The following is a 15,998-nucleotide window of genomic DNA, read 5'->3' as shown; positions in this document are numbered from 1 at the left end:
CGCGTGGCCGAGCACATTCCTCCTCTGCTGCTGCTCACAGAGCTGGCCAAGGCTCCAGCTTGTGGCTCGGCTGGGGACCTGCTCTGCCAGCTCTGGGGCCGTGTCAGTGACAGTCGGTCCAGAAAGGGCCACGAGAGCCAGTTGAGCTATTGACTGTGCCCCAAACTGGATATTAGTGAGCTGTAAATTATTCAGTAAGTGGCTGTTATAGTGAGTGAGAGATTTACTATTTTAAGTTAAAATAATTCATTTTGATTAGAAAGCAAACTTGATAGAGTATCTTTCACATCTGAGCAGAACCATCTGGATGCCATGCTCAGTGCAGTGGGCCTGGCCTTCCTGTCTCCACGCCCTCCTTTGCCCAGCTCCTCCTTCCCCTGAGTCACCAGTGTCATCAGAAGGGCAGGCAGAGGACATTCTGGAAGAAGCCGTTCCTCTTATCATGAGTGGGTGTCTTCATGGGCACCTCAGCCCTTGAATGTCAGCCTGTGAAACGAGGCGCTGAGCACAGTGGGGAGGGGGGCTGGCGGTACCTCGCCGATCCATGTGGATGCTGGGCCAGCCCAGCTCACTCTGGCATGCCGGGTCTTCCTCCTCGGGGGCGGGGTGGGACATCCGCCACCCTCGTGCTCGGCATGTCAACCCACCTCTGTTGGAATTTAGGAAGGGTGACAGGCGCTCAGAACTACACAGTGGGTGTCCAGAGACAACTATTTGATCTGTGATCAACTTAAAAATCACAGAAAGAGTAGGAAAAACAGCGCTGATTTTCTTTTTTAGTGATTAAACAAAAAATATATAGCATGAATATCTTTTACACAATAGTGATTTATGTGTAAATTGAGTTTATACAATTTGATTAATTTTAAATATGCTGTTCAAACAAAATTTTGGTCCCATGTTTATCATTTCTCCCTAACTTACCGATCTGTGACTCGGGCTTTTCTGTTCCCCTGTTGGTGTTCCGGGTTTGTTATTAGTGTGAGGGTAGAGGAGCCGTACAGAGACAGTAGCATCCCTGGGACAGTGCACCACGATCCACAATGTTTGGATGAAGACTTTTTAAAGAAATAATTATTTTTTAAGAACTGTGCAATGTTCTGAAATTCCCAGCGTGTTCTCCACGTGGTCTGTCCTTTGTTGCCCCTGCCCGAACACCGTTGGGCTTTAAGCCGCACGTCTTGTGTTGACAGAGACCTGAGCGTTCGGTAGCTTTTGATAAGCTACTGGTCGTTGAACGTCTTTCTAAACCTGCAAGAACATTTGTTTTAGGCATTTTGGTCAGCGTCACTTTTCCCGTCAGTTGTAAATTTTGACACCAGTGACCGATGAACTTATCGAATGGTGTGTGCTATATCGATCAGTATAATTTTGTTGATCATTATAATTGAGTTGTAGAATTGGTCCTTAATTGAACCTTTAATTTTAGTATGAATAGCTTAATTTACATATTGCAGCTCATAAGTTAAAGTCGAAAGGGGGTGCTGCCTTCCTGATTTGTAGCAAGAGTCAAATAAAGGAACACAGCTAAGAGTTCGTTTAGAAAACATCCTGGTACATACAGGCTTCATTCCCAGTAGGTGAACGTCCTGGAGTGTGTGCGTGCTGGCCTTCCCCACCTCCCCCAGCACACCTCTACCCTAGCGTTGCGTATAATTGAAAATCTGTAATAATTTTAGCACTGGGCGAATGAGCGTGTGCATTGGGCCCTTGGTTTTGTGGTTTGTGGGCCCGTCAGGCCGGGCAGGTGCGCGGTGCAGTTTGCATCTTTTGCAGCTGGTCTTCAAACACTTGGTTCTGTTTTGCCACAGAATTTCCTCCTCCTCCCTCTGGAAACCATCCCCCCACTGCCCTTCACACCTAGAGTTTACCCCTGAAGGACAAAAGCTACAATTCGATTCTAAAATTTGCACAACTGTTTTGTTTTCTAGGTCTTGAGTCACCGCGTCCAAACATAATCCTGGGGTTAGTAATCTGTCAAAAAATAAAGCGTCCTTCAAATGCCGGCGAATTAGACAAGACAGAGGAGAAGCGGCCCCGTACTCAGACACAAGAAGAAGTGGATCCCGTCCACCCCAGAGTGCCAGCAGCCCTGCTCCCTGAGAAGAAGCCGCCCAAGTACCCGCTGTGCCCAGGGGACGCGGCTGTCAGCACCACACCCCCGGGGTCTCCCCCACCCCCACCCCCTCCTCCAGAAGCACCAGGCGCGCCGGCCTCGTCTTCCGTGTTACAGATACTGTCGTCGCTCAAACCAGGAGCCACGAACACTGTCACAGCATCACCCGCATCAGTGACGGTGGCCGCTTCCTCTGTCACTTCCTCTTCTTCAAAAACAGCTTCGCCCCTAGAACATATCCTGCAGACTCTCTTTGGGAAGAAGAAGGCGTTTGACCCCCCCACCAAAGAGCCTGCCGAGTCGGCCCCAGCCCCCCACCAGGACTCGAGAGCCAAAGCCGGCGGCGGGCTGCCGGCAGCACCTCTGCTGGACCCAATTGTCCAGCAGTTTGGTCAGTTCTCAAAAGACAGAGCTCTGGAGGAGGAGGAAGACGACAGGCCGTATGACCCCGAGGAAGAGTACGGGCCTGAGAGAGCCTTCGACACTCAGCTTGGAGACCGCGGGCGACGCCAGGACGCGGAGAAGGCTGCGGAGGCAGCTGAGCGGGAGGAGGTGGCCTATGACCCGGAGGACGAGACGATCCTCGAAGAAGCCAAAGTGACCGTCGACGACCTGCCCACCAGAATGTGTGCGGACGCGCACGGCGGGCCGGGCCTGCCGGCGCCCTCCTTGGCCGAACAGCAGCAGATGATAGAGGAGCTCACCAAGCAGATCGAGGAGCAGCAGAGGCAGGTGGAGGAGCAGGAGGAGGCGCTCAGGCAGCAGAGGGCGGCCGTCGGGGCCTCCATGGCCCACTTCTCCGTGTCGGACGCGCTCATGTCGCCACCGCCCAAGGCTGCGCTCCTGCCGCCAGAGCCACAGGCTGCGGCCAAGCCGGCCGCGCCCCCCGCTGGCAGCCAGGCTCCGGGCCCGAGCGCCGAGGCGCGGCTGAGCCGGGACCCCCGGCAGGCCCGGCGGTTGGCCGCGGAGAGCAACGAGAGCGAGGCCGCCCCGAGGCCCCCGCTGGCCAGAGAAGCGCCCGGAGGGGCCGCTGCCGGCCCGGGGCCACTCCCAGCCCAGGAGGAGCCAGAGTCAGCCCCTCCACCGTGGGCTCCAGGTGAAGAGGCCCCACTGCCGGCCAAGCAGGACGGCCCTCTGCGGGAGCCCATGGAAAGCCCGGGGCCTGAGGGCGCGACCGGCGGGGACGGCGCGGCCAGGCCTGCCCGGAAGGTGCTGCTGCCCACGCCGCCGGGTGCCTCCTTCCAGCCCCTCTTCCCTTCGCAGCACGAGGGCCAGACCTTCCACCCTCCCGGAGGAAGGGATCCTTTCTCGGGTCCAGGGTACTCTCAGGAAAAACCTCTGGGCTCTTGCCAGTACGACGATCAGAGAAATGCTCAGTTTCCCGAAAAAAGTGACTCCCTGGCAGCTGAAACCGAAGGAGACAGAGAGCCACAGCCCAGGCCAGGTGAGGGGGCCGGCACGTTCCCTGCCGCAGCACAGAAAGGGGGGCTTCCACCCCAGTTCCAAGGCCAGCGGGAGCCTGCACCGCGTGCTTTCGGGATGTCAGGCCTTCACGGCCCCAATTACACAGGCCCACGGGGGCCAGTCCCTCCGTTCTCGGAAGAGAATTCTAATAACGACGGGCCGAGAGGGGGGCCTCCACCAGCCAGATTCGGGCCCCAAAAGGGGCCCATCCCTTCCTTGTTCTCAGGGCCACACGGGCCACCTCCCTATGGGGACGGGAGGGGCCCATCCCCTTCCCACCTGGGCGGGCCCAGGGGAGCAGGGCCGCCTCCGTTTGAAGACCGCAAGGACCCCCACGGGGAGAAGAGGGAGTTCCCGGAGGCCCCTTACGGTGAGGCCTCGGGCCCCCCTGGCCAGTGCGAGGGGCCCGAGCAGGCCCCGTTCCTGGGAAACAGGGGCGCCACGCCTTTCCAGTTCGGGGGCCAGAGGAGGCCTCTGCTGTCGCAGTTTAAAGGACCCCGAGGTGGCCCTCCTCCTTCTCAGTTCGGAGGTCAGAGAGGCCCCCCTGCCGGCCACTTTGTGGGCCCGAGGGGGCCGCACCCTGGGCAGTTTGAAGGCCCCAGGGGCCAAGCTCCTGGATTCGTGCCGGGACCCAGGGGGATGCAGCCTCAGCAGTTCGAAGAGCAGAGGGTCCACTCACCGCCCAGGTTCACCGGCCAGAGGGCACCGGCGCCCTTGCCCTTTGGGGGACCCCGGGGCGCCGCTCCCTTCCCCGAGAAGAGCGAGTCGGCGCCTCCACGCTTCCACTTCCAGGGCCCGGCCGCCCCCGGACCCAAGCCGGCGCCCCGGCCACTGCTGGAGCTGCCCAGCCACCCGCCTGCGCCACCCGCCGCGCCGGCCCCAGGCCCCGAGGCCGAATTCCGCGAGGGCAGGGGCCACGAGTACAGAGGCCCAGGCTTCGAGGGGCGGCCCCGGGACAAGGCCCCGGAGGAGCCCGAGGCCCCGCCGCCCGACAGCCGCCCGGGCCGGGCCCTTGAGGACCGCCGGCGCGAGCGGGAGCGTGGGAAGCCCTGGGAGCGGGAACGCGGCCGGACCTGGAGTCGCGAGCGGGACTGGGACCGAGGCCGCGAGTGGGACCGACACCGCGACAAGGACGCTGGCCGCGAGTGGGACCGGGGCCGCGAGCGCAACGCGGGCAGGGACAAGGGGCGCGAGTGGGACCGGGCCCGAGAGCGGAGCCGCAACCGCGACCGCGACCGCGACCGTAGACGTGACCGGGAGAGGTCCCGCAGCAGGGACCGTGACCGCGACAAGGCCCGCGAGCGGGAGCGCCGCAGGGACCGTAGTCGGAGCCCGGAGCGACCCCGGGACCCCAAGGCCGAGGCCCCGCGGGCCGCCGCCCCCACCGCCCAGACCTAGGGCCGCCCGTGAAGCCGCGCTCACGTGCTAAGCAGGTGGTCTTGGAAAGAGCTGGGTGCTCATGCACAGGACAGAACCTTCTGGACTTGAGAAATTACTGTAATTTTGTGTATGATGGTTTCTTATAAAATTTCACACCTTTACAATTCTGATGCTTTTTAAATATAAACAAGAAACTAAGAACTCTTTAACATTTCCATTTGAATGTACTGAAATGGGAAAGTACCTACGAAAGCATATTGCTTTTTCAGATTATAAAGTTATCTTTTCTAATAACTTGACTATTGTAAATTTTAAGGGAGTTTAGTGGACCTCAGAGCCATACCTTTCCTGACATCTCATCTGTGATACCTGTTTCCAGAAGCTGACTTCACAGGGTTCGGGGCAGGCGGCCACGTGTTTCTGTGCATGGCTGTGTCAGCTGTCTCTGGAATGTTGAGAAACACCAGACTTAACTACAGGTGCATCTTTCTCTTGTCATGAAGAAATTTGAATTACAAATTCCAACCAGGAAACAAAAACACACTTCTTTGTTTTGCTCAGTGTTTAGGTATCCCCTTACATGTTCCCCCCACCCCCAAACATGATTAAAAGCAACATCTGAGTAGAAATTGTGGAATTTTAAATAACAATTTATTTTAAAATGTTTAAATTTTACCAGCCTAAAGAATGTGAGAAAGTAAAGCAATTAAGTGTACTTTAAAAGGCGGGGCGGGTGGAGGGAATAGGTTTCTTTGATTTGAATAATCAGGAACGTTTTGTTTGTTGAACTTTACCATCTGAGCGGTTCTCTGTCCCGGGAAAAGTGCACTAGCTCCGCACTGTGATACATACTTGTGACAAAATCTCAACGTTTGTCATTGAAACGGAACAATATTTGTGTAAAGCCTGAGATGAAAATAGTGATATTAGCTTAAGAACTACAAACTAGAAAGCTTTTCACTGTGAGACACAGTATACTGCTTCTTGTCATGTATTTTCCAAGTACTTCTGAAGTGCGAAAGAGAAAAAACTTGCTAATTTATTTGACTGTACAAATAAACTTTGATAATTTTTTTATATTTTCATAAACTTACTTTTGCAAATATAAAATTGGAGGATTTCATTTGTCCTTTGGAGTCTGTTCCATTGCACATCACTACAGATCTTTCACTTTCTAGCACAAACGTTTAAGTTATGAGAACACCGAGAACTTAGCAATTTGGAGTGATTGGTGTTAGAGACCCTGTCAGTAGGTTACGTTAAAGTGGCGACGAGTTCCAACATCTAACGAGATGTGAAGGTTTTTTTACGTGTAAAACAAAAAAAATTTTCTAATTTAAATACAACAAATGTAAGAAATCAAGTGTGTTTCTTTAGGTTTACTTGATAGAAATTTCTGTAAATTGTATTTTATATTGCAAAGTATTATATCACTGTACATTAAAACATGGAACTTCATAGCTTTGTTACTTGAAGTAGAATAAACATCTACAGAAGGTTTTCTGTCTCGTGTGGCATCGCGTTGGAAAGTCGGGTCTGCAGAGGGATGCCTCAGCTCCCGCTTCTTGGCAGTCGGCGTGGTGTGGGCAGCGGTGCCCTTTGGCCTGAAGACCCCTGCCGGATGCACCCCGTTCCCGGGATGGTTCCAGCACAGGACCCCATGTCGAGCAGGAAGCCCGAGGCCACCAAGGGAAGGACAGAGAAGCGCACGGTCGGGATGACAGAGACGTGGGGCAGGCGGTACCGGCAGGGTCGGCAGGCACCCAAAAGTCCCCGGCCGCTGACTCGGGCCTTAAAGGAGCACCGGGCTGGTCACGAGCGTGTGGTGAGGCGGAGCTGGTGGCCCAGGCGCCTTGCCGGGTGGAATAAGTGGCAGGGGCTGTACCAGCAGATGCGGAGCCTTCAGGTCAGGGAAGCGGCCGCGGCTGGGAGGAGAAGACAAAGGTGTCGGCCTTGCCCTTGAACTTCAGGGCCACCAGTGACTGGCCCCATCCTGGTGGCCCTTGTGCCAGCATTTAGCTTCTCAACTAGTTTGTGCACCCATCTCCCGCCATGAGCCGAGACACGCAGAACATCCCTCGGGCAGGACAGGCTCTACCCCTGTGGGCTGGAGAGTCAGTAACCTAACGTCTGGTTTCCCGGCTGAGTGCCGCAAAGCGGGGGTCCCGCGAGGGGACGCCGCCATCACTGCCGCCTCAGAAAGGCGTCGGGCCAGGCGAGGCCAGGAGGGTGGCCGCTCGTCTACGGAGAGCCCACAGCGCTAGCCTGACCTTGGGGAAGACCGCCCTACGGCTAGGTCCTGCCAAAGAGGAAATCCCGAATCCTGCAGGATAGACGCGAGCAGGGCTGGGCACGGGGCCCGGCTCCAAAACGTGTGAGTCCCTCTGGCCTGCAGGCTGCTGTCCAAGCAGTTTCCCCAAAACGTCGGGGAAAATACGCGCAAGTTTTGAAATCCTCAGTCCCTCGAGTACAGCTGGGATGTTTGCCTCCTCCCCAAGCCCTGCTTTGTCTGCTCCACAGAATACTCCCGTGGCGGCCGCTGCTCCGTCCTTACCCTGCCAACTACCCCTGCTCTCCTCCAGGACCAGACCTGACGGCTCCAACCCGTGACCCCGTTTAGCCAAAGTCACTCACACACAATCAGGTGCGCCGTGCAGCGCTTGGCTCTCCGGAAACCTGGCATGAGGACTCCCTCCCGCTTGAGGCCTCGAGGGCCGCGGTGCCTGGTGGGGCCCCGTATCCCATCCAGTTCCGCAGAGGCAACTGTCAGGGAGGATGAAAGCAGCCTCCAAGGGAGGATCACACCCCAGGGGCCGGACCCTCCCCACCCCCGCACCAGCAGGTCCAGGGCCAGGGAGACAGCAGGGCGAGGCACAGCGACGGGGACCATCTGGCTGTGCCCTTGAAGGGGCCTGAGCAAGGGTTGAGGAGGCAGGTGCCCCAGGGTAGGAGCCCCAGCCTCCAACCCAGGCCCCTCAGGGTGGGGATGGGAGCTCCTGGCTTGGGATGGCTCTGACGCCTGCTTCCCATCAGACATTTAGGAAAGGGGAGGCCCTCCAACACCACCCACACTTTCCACCCAGTGGTCACCACGGGCAGCCATCTGTATCTTTTCCCTTAATCTGTTTTTCCCTCTATTTTTTTTTACAAAATTGGGATTCTATACATTCTTGTATCTTTTCTTCACTTCTTATAACCTGGGCAATTCCCAAAGGTATCAAGTATTCATCAAAAGCGTCATTTAGGACTTCCCTGGTGGCTCAGTGGTTAAGAATCCGCCTGCCGGGCTTCCCTGGTGGCGCAGTGGTTGAGAGTCCGCCTGCCGATGCAGGGGACACGGGTTCGTGCCCCAGTCCGGGAAGATCCCACATGCTGCGGAGCAACGAAGCCCGCGAGCCACAACTACTGAAGCCCGTGCGCCTAGGGCCCGTGCTCCGCAACAAGAGGAGCCACCGCAATGAGAAGTCCGCGCGCCGCAACGCAGAGCAGCCCCCGCTCGCCGCAACTAGAGAAAGCTCGCGCGCAGCAACGAAGACCCAGCGCAGCCAAAAATTAAAAAATATAAATATATTTATTAAAAAAGAAAGCATCATTTACATTTTTCACGTTGTTCATAATTTTCTAACTTCTACTTTCCAGAGAATGTGGGCTCCCTGGAGATTTGTGGGGTCCTGTGTGTTCCCAGAATGTGGGAAATGAAAGCGGTGTACCAAGAAAATCAAGATCTCCCAAATGCTGCCGTCTGGAGACAAGTGTTCTTAATGGTGTTTCTGGCCCAATTTTCCTGTACCCATGTTGCTGGTGTTCAGGTGGGGGGTCACCAAGGAAGCACAGAGACTTTTTCCATCGTTGAGCTTCACACGAGGGTGGGGCAGGCAGCCCTGGTGGCTTGCAATGTCACTGAGGGTCCCCCGTGCTCTGCATCCTCAGCTCATGACTCTTGTCCTCGTGTTTGCAAGAAGCCTGCCCCTGCAGCCGTCATGTCATCACCTCACTGTTATAGGAGGGAACCAGCAGGAGCAACAGAGCCTCTGTTCCCCTTTCAAATGTCTGGTTTGACCTCATTGGCCAGGTTGGCACCCGGCCACCTCTGGCTGCAAGGCAGCAAATCAGGGTATCAGGGTCTGCCAGAGAAAAAGAAGAGGAATTCAGCCACTGTGGACACCACCCCAGGGTGTCCCTTTATGTAAAGGGTCAGAAAACTGACTGTAGCAAGTGCTGGCGAGGATGCGGGGTGGCGGGGAGGGAAGGTGGCACCGCCCTGGAGAAGAGCTCTGGGTTTCCAATCAGTGACTTTTCATTAAATTCCACACAAGCCGGCCACCCCCCGCTAGACATTCACCCCAAAGCACGCGTCATCAGTGAGGGCAATGTCACCCCAAGGGGATGAGAACCCAAGTACTTATAGTGATTTATTCACAGTTGCCTAAGCCAGGAAACCACCCAGGTGCCCTTCAGTCAACACGGGGGTGGATAGTGGCCGAGCCACGGGGAGGAGGGAAGTGCATCCAGTGAGAGAGGCCCCAGACCAAGGCCACTGGCCGCAGGCCCCCCTGAGGGACATGCTGGAGGGGGCAGGTTGCAGACAGGGTGGGGCGGGGGGCCTCTAAGGGGCAGCACGAGGGAGGCATCTGGGGGACGGGGGCGTCCTGTCCGATGGCAGCGCTGCAGGCACGGCTGTTTGCACTTGTGACTTTGACCGTGAGCAACACCCAGACGCACAGGGAGACCAAGTGGTAGGCTGGCAGCTCCCAGGGATAAGCCCCAGCTCCCGCGCGCACACATGCACACGGATACGCACACACATGCGCACACACTGGCACACACGCACACACGTGTCAGGACCGAAAAGAAAGCAGCTCACGTCTGGAAGGCGAACCGGCCGCAGTCATGCTTCTCTCCCTGGACGACGTGCATCCTTTCATCTGGAGTGGCGCGCTCTTGGTTTTCAGGAAAGATCCCCACCCGTGTAATCAAGTAGTAAAGGAACGCTTTCCTTTTGTTTAGAAAACAAGGAGTGGGGAGGGAGGAGGAGGGCAGAGGGAGGGGGAGGAGCCCCGTGCAGCAGCCTCGGGTCCCTCTGTGCTGCTTTTCTCGGCCGCGCTATCACCCCCGTCAGGACGGCCCTGTGCATCCCTGGCTCTGGCGTCCTGCTGCATCGTGCCTTTTTCTAGGCCAGTCCTGGAATCCCTCCACCCTGCTGGGTATTCGGACCCGATTCTCTCCAGCACCGGGTCCACCACTTGCTGCTTTTACTGTGTTGTGATTTTGCGGTTTTAACTGAAGACTCGGCCCTTCCCCGCCTCTGCTGGCCTCTGACTCCTGCCGCCCTGCCCCTCGTCACTCGAGTGTTCATCTCTTGACCCCGCGAGTTCAAACTCACGTTCATTTCCTTGGAAGTTCAAAAGCAGTTGCCTTAAACTTTCCTTTGGTTTGTCTTTCCTTCTGTGCGTGCGTGTGCGTGTGTGATTAATCAATACTTTAATAGCTGAGGAACTTTCGAGCAAGCAGAAGGAAACTCGTATTTTCTTCAATGTCCTATTTCTCATCTATTAAACAATATTTTTAGAGATATTTAAACACAATATCAAACACTTAAACACCAAATTAAATACTGAACAGTTTTTCCAAATATTTAGAAATCGGTCACAAAGGTACTTAACCGAATGCCCCTAAGCCGCTGGTTGAAATCACATCTCTAACAAAGGCTTCTCCGATTCTTTTACTCCTTAAGGAGCGAACAAAACTCACAAATCACAGCAATGAGATGCTCAGCAAATGGTTGACAGACGCCGGCGCCGTGGGTCTCACCGTCTCTTCGTTATCTGGGTCAGAGAGAGACAGAGAGGGCGGGAGGGAGAGAAGAGGGAGACAGGGATGGGGGATGCATCAGGGCTTGGTCTGCAGGCTTAGCCCCGGCTGTGGGAGCTGCTGCGGCCAGAGCTGGACGGGAAGGACGGGCAGACGGGAGGGTGTGGAGGGCGAGGTGAGGCCAGGCCGGGCCCCACGAGGATGGACTAGCCTCTCTCACGTGTTTCTCTCTACCTCCAGCCTGGACGGTGCGGACATCCGGCCTGAGAAGCTGGCGCACTTTGTCATAAAGGTTAGAGGCACACCTGGCCCGAGGGATCCCGGGAGGCGGCGTGGCCAGTGGGGACACTGCCCCCAACAAGGCGACAGCCCCGCACGTGACCCCAGGTCGACCTCTGGCTTGAAAAATCAGTGCGGCTGTCGCTTCTCTTCTGGTCTCCAGATGTCATGCAGAATGTCTCTGCTGATCCCCTCAACCGCGAACACGCAGCAGAGGGGCTTCTAAGAAAAAGGGCCCGGCTAGCTACCCCCTGCCCATCATCTCGGCCCCCTGCGCGCCTCCATGCCTTGCTTACAGCCGCCCTTTGAGCCAAATTCCCAAAGGAAGACAGGCACAAACTCACCTCCCGCCCAACACGACGCCCCCATCGCCACTGTCCCCGCCCCCAGGAGAGGGGACCGGACCTCCCGTCGCTTCTGGGAGGGCTTCCCGGTCCTGCAGACCATGGGAATAAGGCTGGCCATTCTCGTCGCATCCTACGCGATCAGGGACGAGCAAGGAGGAGAAAACAGAAGCGTGCGGTGGATAAACACGCAGGCACGTTTCCATCAAAAGCAGGACGAGGCGCGGCTGTCACAGCCGTCACTCCTGGTGGCAGCCGCGGCGCTGGTACCGACAAAGACCCTCCTCCATGACCCCGTCCACGCTCCCTGGGCCCTCGAGCAGCTGCTGGGGGTTCGTGGCCTGGTGGGTGACCCAAACCTTCGCTCCTGCCCGGTCTGAGCCTCAGCCGTCGGGCCCGAGGGCATTGCTGTGGCTGTCCACCGGCTTGGAGGACGAAGAGGACCTGGGTTCTCTAGTTCCTCACCCGTGAGAGTCGGGCTCTGCCACCCCTGCTTTGGGCCTGAAGAGTCCCAAGTGGCCAGGCCACAGCCTCCACCGACGGCCCCAGGAAGCCTCACTGCGTCCCCGCGAGGAAGCTCTCTTCCCCTCGGGACTGAGCCCTCTAGAACCGAGAGTCACAGAACGGGAAGCACAGACTCTGCGGGGCATCACGAGAGGTAATAGGGAGAGGGGCCACCCCATTCGCACCCCTTGATTCCAGATCCAGCAATCCTGGAGCGAGAGCAACGCGGGTTGCGGAGCCCAGACCGTGTCCCGGGAGACATCGCCCCCGCCCTGCCCCGCGCGGGGTTGCCACCTAGCTGGCACGGTAACTGAGTCTTCAGAAGGCCGTCAAGCACACCTCTTAGACTGCCCAAAGCATGCAACGCCGACAACAGCAGATGGGGCTGAGGATGTGGGGTGACAGGAGCTCTCGCTCACGCCAGTGGGAATTCAGAATGTGGCGCAGCCACTTTGGAAGATGGTTTGATTATTTCCTACAAAACTAAGCATCCGCTTACCATACGCTCCAGGAGCACACTCCTTGGTACTCACCCAAAGGAGCTGAAAACTCAGGTCCACACAAAAGCCTGCACACGGATGTTTACAGCAGCTGTATTCATAGTTGCTGAAACTTGGAAGCAACCAGGATGCCCATCAGCAGGTGACGGATAAATAAACGGTGTCCCACACAGACAATGGAATATTATTCAGCACTAACTGAAATGAGCTATCAAACCATGAAAAGACACAGAGGAACCTGAAATGCATTTAACTAGTGAAAGAAGCCAATCAGAAAAGGCTGTATGAAGCCACCTCTATGACACTCTGGAAAAGGCAGAACTATGGAGACAGTAAGAGGATGGGCAGCTGCCAGGGGGCAAAGGGGCAGAGGGATGGGTAGGCAGAGCACAGGGGACTTTTAGGGCAGTGAAACCACCCTGTATGCTATTCAACATGCATGTCCCACACGTATCCTGTTGAACTCACACCTCGGTGTGTGCTGAGTGATTGTAGGCGCTAGTGTACTCTAATTGCGGGGCCTGCATGTCCACCGCTAGGGTATAGGAACGTGACTGGTATTAGTATGTTGTTGTGTTCTCCGACCTCGCTGAACTCACTGGCTTTTTTGTAGGTTCTGTAGGATTTTCTCCCTAGGTCATCGTGCTGCCTAGGGAGAAAGTAGACAGTTCCACTTCTCATCCTCCCACCTGCATGCTCCTTTCTCTTGCCCTGTCACGCCGAGTAGACCCTCCAGCACATGCTGAACAGAAGTGGCGACAGTGGGCATCTTTCCTTTTTCCTCATCGAGAGGGAAAGCATTCCGTCTTTTGCCATTTAAGTATGATGTGAAGTGTGGTAATTTCATACACGCCCTTTATCAGGTTGAGGAACTTGCCCTCTATGCTTGGTTTGCCGAATTTTGATTGGGAATGGATGTTAGATTTGCCAGCCACTTTTTTTTTTTTTTTTTGCATTTTTGAGGTAATCATATGGCTTTTCACTTTGCTCTATGAATATAGTAATTTACATTGGTTGATTTTCAAATGTAAACAAAACTTGCATCCCTGGAAAAAACACTACTTGGTTACGATGAGTTATTCTTTTTAAAAAATCTTGTTGGATTCAATTTGCTAAGCTTTTGTTAAGAATGTCTGCCTATCTGTTCCTGTCCAGTATTGCTCTGTAGTTTTCTTTTCCTGTAATGTCTGCATTTTGCTATCCAGCCCTGCTGGTTTTGCTACCCAGCCCTGCTGGTTTTGCTCTCCAGCCCTGCTGCTTTCACCGAATCCATATGTTTGTACAACGGCGTCACGTCCGATGCTCGCCCGCGTTCCTTGAGGCTCATGTGGATGCTGTGCTTGGGTCTCCGGCCGTTAGTCCGGAGCCACTAAACTGACTCTGCCACCCACCGGGGGTCTCCCCCTGCACGATGGCCTGTCCACAGAGCAGCTCCTCCTGTTCTCGAAAGCCAGCCCTTCACATCGGTCCATGATGCTGTTTACTTATTCATTTATTTATCTTTTTGCATGTTTACTTCTTAGCTCAGGGGAGCCCAGGTGGGGCCTTTCTCCCACCCTGACCTGCTCCGCCGGGCTCTGCCTGACTCTTCAGCTAGGGTCCTCAGCTGAGGAGGGCTACCCCTGGAGGCCTAGACCAGAACCACTTGGAGCCACGTTTAGAGTTTGAAAAAAACATGTTTTCTATTTTCTTCACATTTTATTTATAAAATAAGTCCCACTAAAGCCAGATCATTCTCACGTTTCATGTCTAAATAAAAGAGGGCTCAAAACTGTTATCTGCAAGGAACCCGCCCAAATCAAGAAACACAAAAAACAACGTAGCTGTCAATGGTCTTTATTTCCAATAAGCGAAAAACCAAGTCGCATATAATCTTGATTTTATTTTCTTTTTTAAACATTGTAAATTTCACCATACTCCGTGATTTTGCTGCTCAAAGTGGGGTCAACTGATCAGCGGCACACACATCAGCTGCGGGCTCCTTAGAAAGGTGGCATTCCGGGTCGCACCTAGGCCTGTTGAATTAGAATCTGCTTTTAAACAAGATCCCCAGGGCGAGCCTGTGCACATTATGGTCTGTGTTGATGTCACGCTTAGAATCTTCTCAAAGATTTTATCGATATCATCCTATATATTTAGTAGTTATATAATTTTCTTTTTAAATTTAGTTATTTTGATGATCTGAAACTAATTTTTATGTTAGGTGTGAGAAAAAGTGCTCTTGTTTTTTCCCCCACACCTGATACATTTTATTGAGTAAGCGGTCCATCATTTTCCTACTGGGGACATATTAAGTGGACAAAAAGAAAAGCAAATATATATATATATATTTTTTTTTTTTTTTACTTTTTTTTTAAAGTTTTTTGGCTGTGCCACGTGGCACGTGGGATCTTCGTTCCCCTACCAGGGATTGAACCTGCACCCCCTGCAGCGGAAGCACAGAGTCTTAACCACTGGACCTCCAGGGAAGTGCAGGATGATCTTATATTGTTCAAAGAAAAGATACTGCAGAAGAAATGACTAGCACTCCATAGATGTCTGAGCTCTGACAGAATGAGCAATTCAGAGCCTGATGGAAGAAAACTGCCTAAATCACAGGCCTTTCTTTAAACCACGTGGTTCCTATACAGAAAACAACCACTGGTTGAGATGGGGGTAAGGGTGAGAGGTGGGTACAGTAATTATTTTGAGCCCGCAAAAATAATTCTTCTAAAGACCACCTATTCTATGATACCATTTCTAGGACGTACCCAGGGTTGGCAAACCCATAGGGACAGAAAGAAGGTTAGTGGGTAGGGAGTGCTAATGGGTATGGGGTTCCTTGGGGTGATGAAAATGTTCGAAAACTGATTGTGGTGACAGGATGTGAATACACTACCACTGAAGAGCACACTTGAAAAGGATGAACCCACATGGCATGTGCATTCTAGCTCATCACTGGCCAGTGTTTGTCGAGTGCATTGATTACACGAGCCCTGCCGGTTCTAGGAGGAACGGTGCACCACGTGTATTTATTTATCTGACTGAGTTTTCACCTACGTACAGCCTGCCTTGTCACACCTGTATTTGGGGGCGCTGTCTCACCTGTCTACTGTTCGGGCTTACTGTAGGCCTCGTGTCCCGAGAAGGGGGGGACCGCGCGGCACCCCGTGGATACGTGGACTCGTGGTGAAGCGTTACCTGGAGAGGCGCCTCTTGCATGCGCCCTGATACCCGGCCAGGCCCTGGGAGGCCCCGCGGACACTCGACCCAGGTGTCTGACCCTCGGACACTGGACTCGGGCGTTTGGCCCCTTGGACATTGGGATCCGGGCGGCCCGGCCCTGCGGACACTCGACCCGGGTGGTCTGGCCCCTCAGGCACTGGACTTGGACGGCCTGGCCCCGCGCGCCGCAGCCTCGCCGCCCGAACCCCACGCCCCAGACCTGCGCGCGTAGCTTGGGACTGGGCGCCGCGGCGGAGGCGCGGCGGGCGGTTGGTGTGGCCGGGCCGTGGGGCGGGGCCGCGGGGCGGGGGCAGGGCCGCGCCGGGGAGGGGCTGCCGTTGCGGGCGGGCGGCGCAGGCGCGCTGCGGCCGGCGGTTTCCGCGACCCCGCCCGCCC

General features: G+C 55.1%; 1 protein-coding gene across 4 annotated transcripts in view; it reads left to right on the top strand.

Moving 5' to 3' along the window:
• Window positions 1-6,460, top strand: part of DIDO1 (death inducer-obliterator 1) — a 51,805-nt gene extending 45,345 nt beyond the window's left edge. For all 4 annotated transcript variants that reach the window (XM_019944688.3, XM_019944682.3, XM_019944686.3 and 1 more), the window contains one exon: window positions 1,932-6,460. In XM_019944688.3, coding sequence (XP_019800247.2) covers window positions 1,932-4,978 — 3,047 coding nt within the window. In that variant the 3' untranslated portion in view covers window positions 4,979-6,460. The remainder of the gene's footprint in view (window positions 1-1,931) is intronic.
• The last annotated feature ends 9,538 nt before the right edge of the window (window positions 6,461-15,998 follow it).

The sequence above is a fragment of the Tursiops truncatus genome, chromosome 15, assembly GCF_011762595.2.
Source record: "Tursiops truncatus isolate mTurTru1 chromosome 15, mTurTru1.mat.Y, whole genome shotgun sequence".
Taxonomy (NCBI): Eukaryota; Metazoa; Chordata; class Mammalia; order Artiodactyla; family Delphinidae; genus Tursiops; species Tursiops truncatus.
The sequence above is the reverse complement of the archived record's forward strand: the minus strand, read 5'-3'. Positions and strand labels throughout refer to the sequence as shown.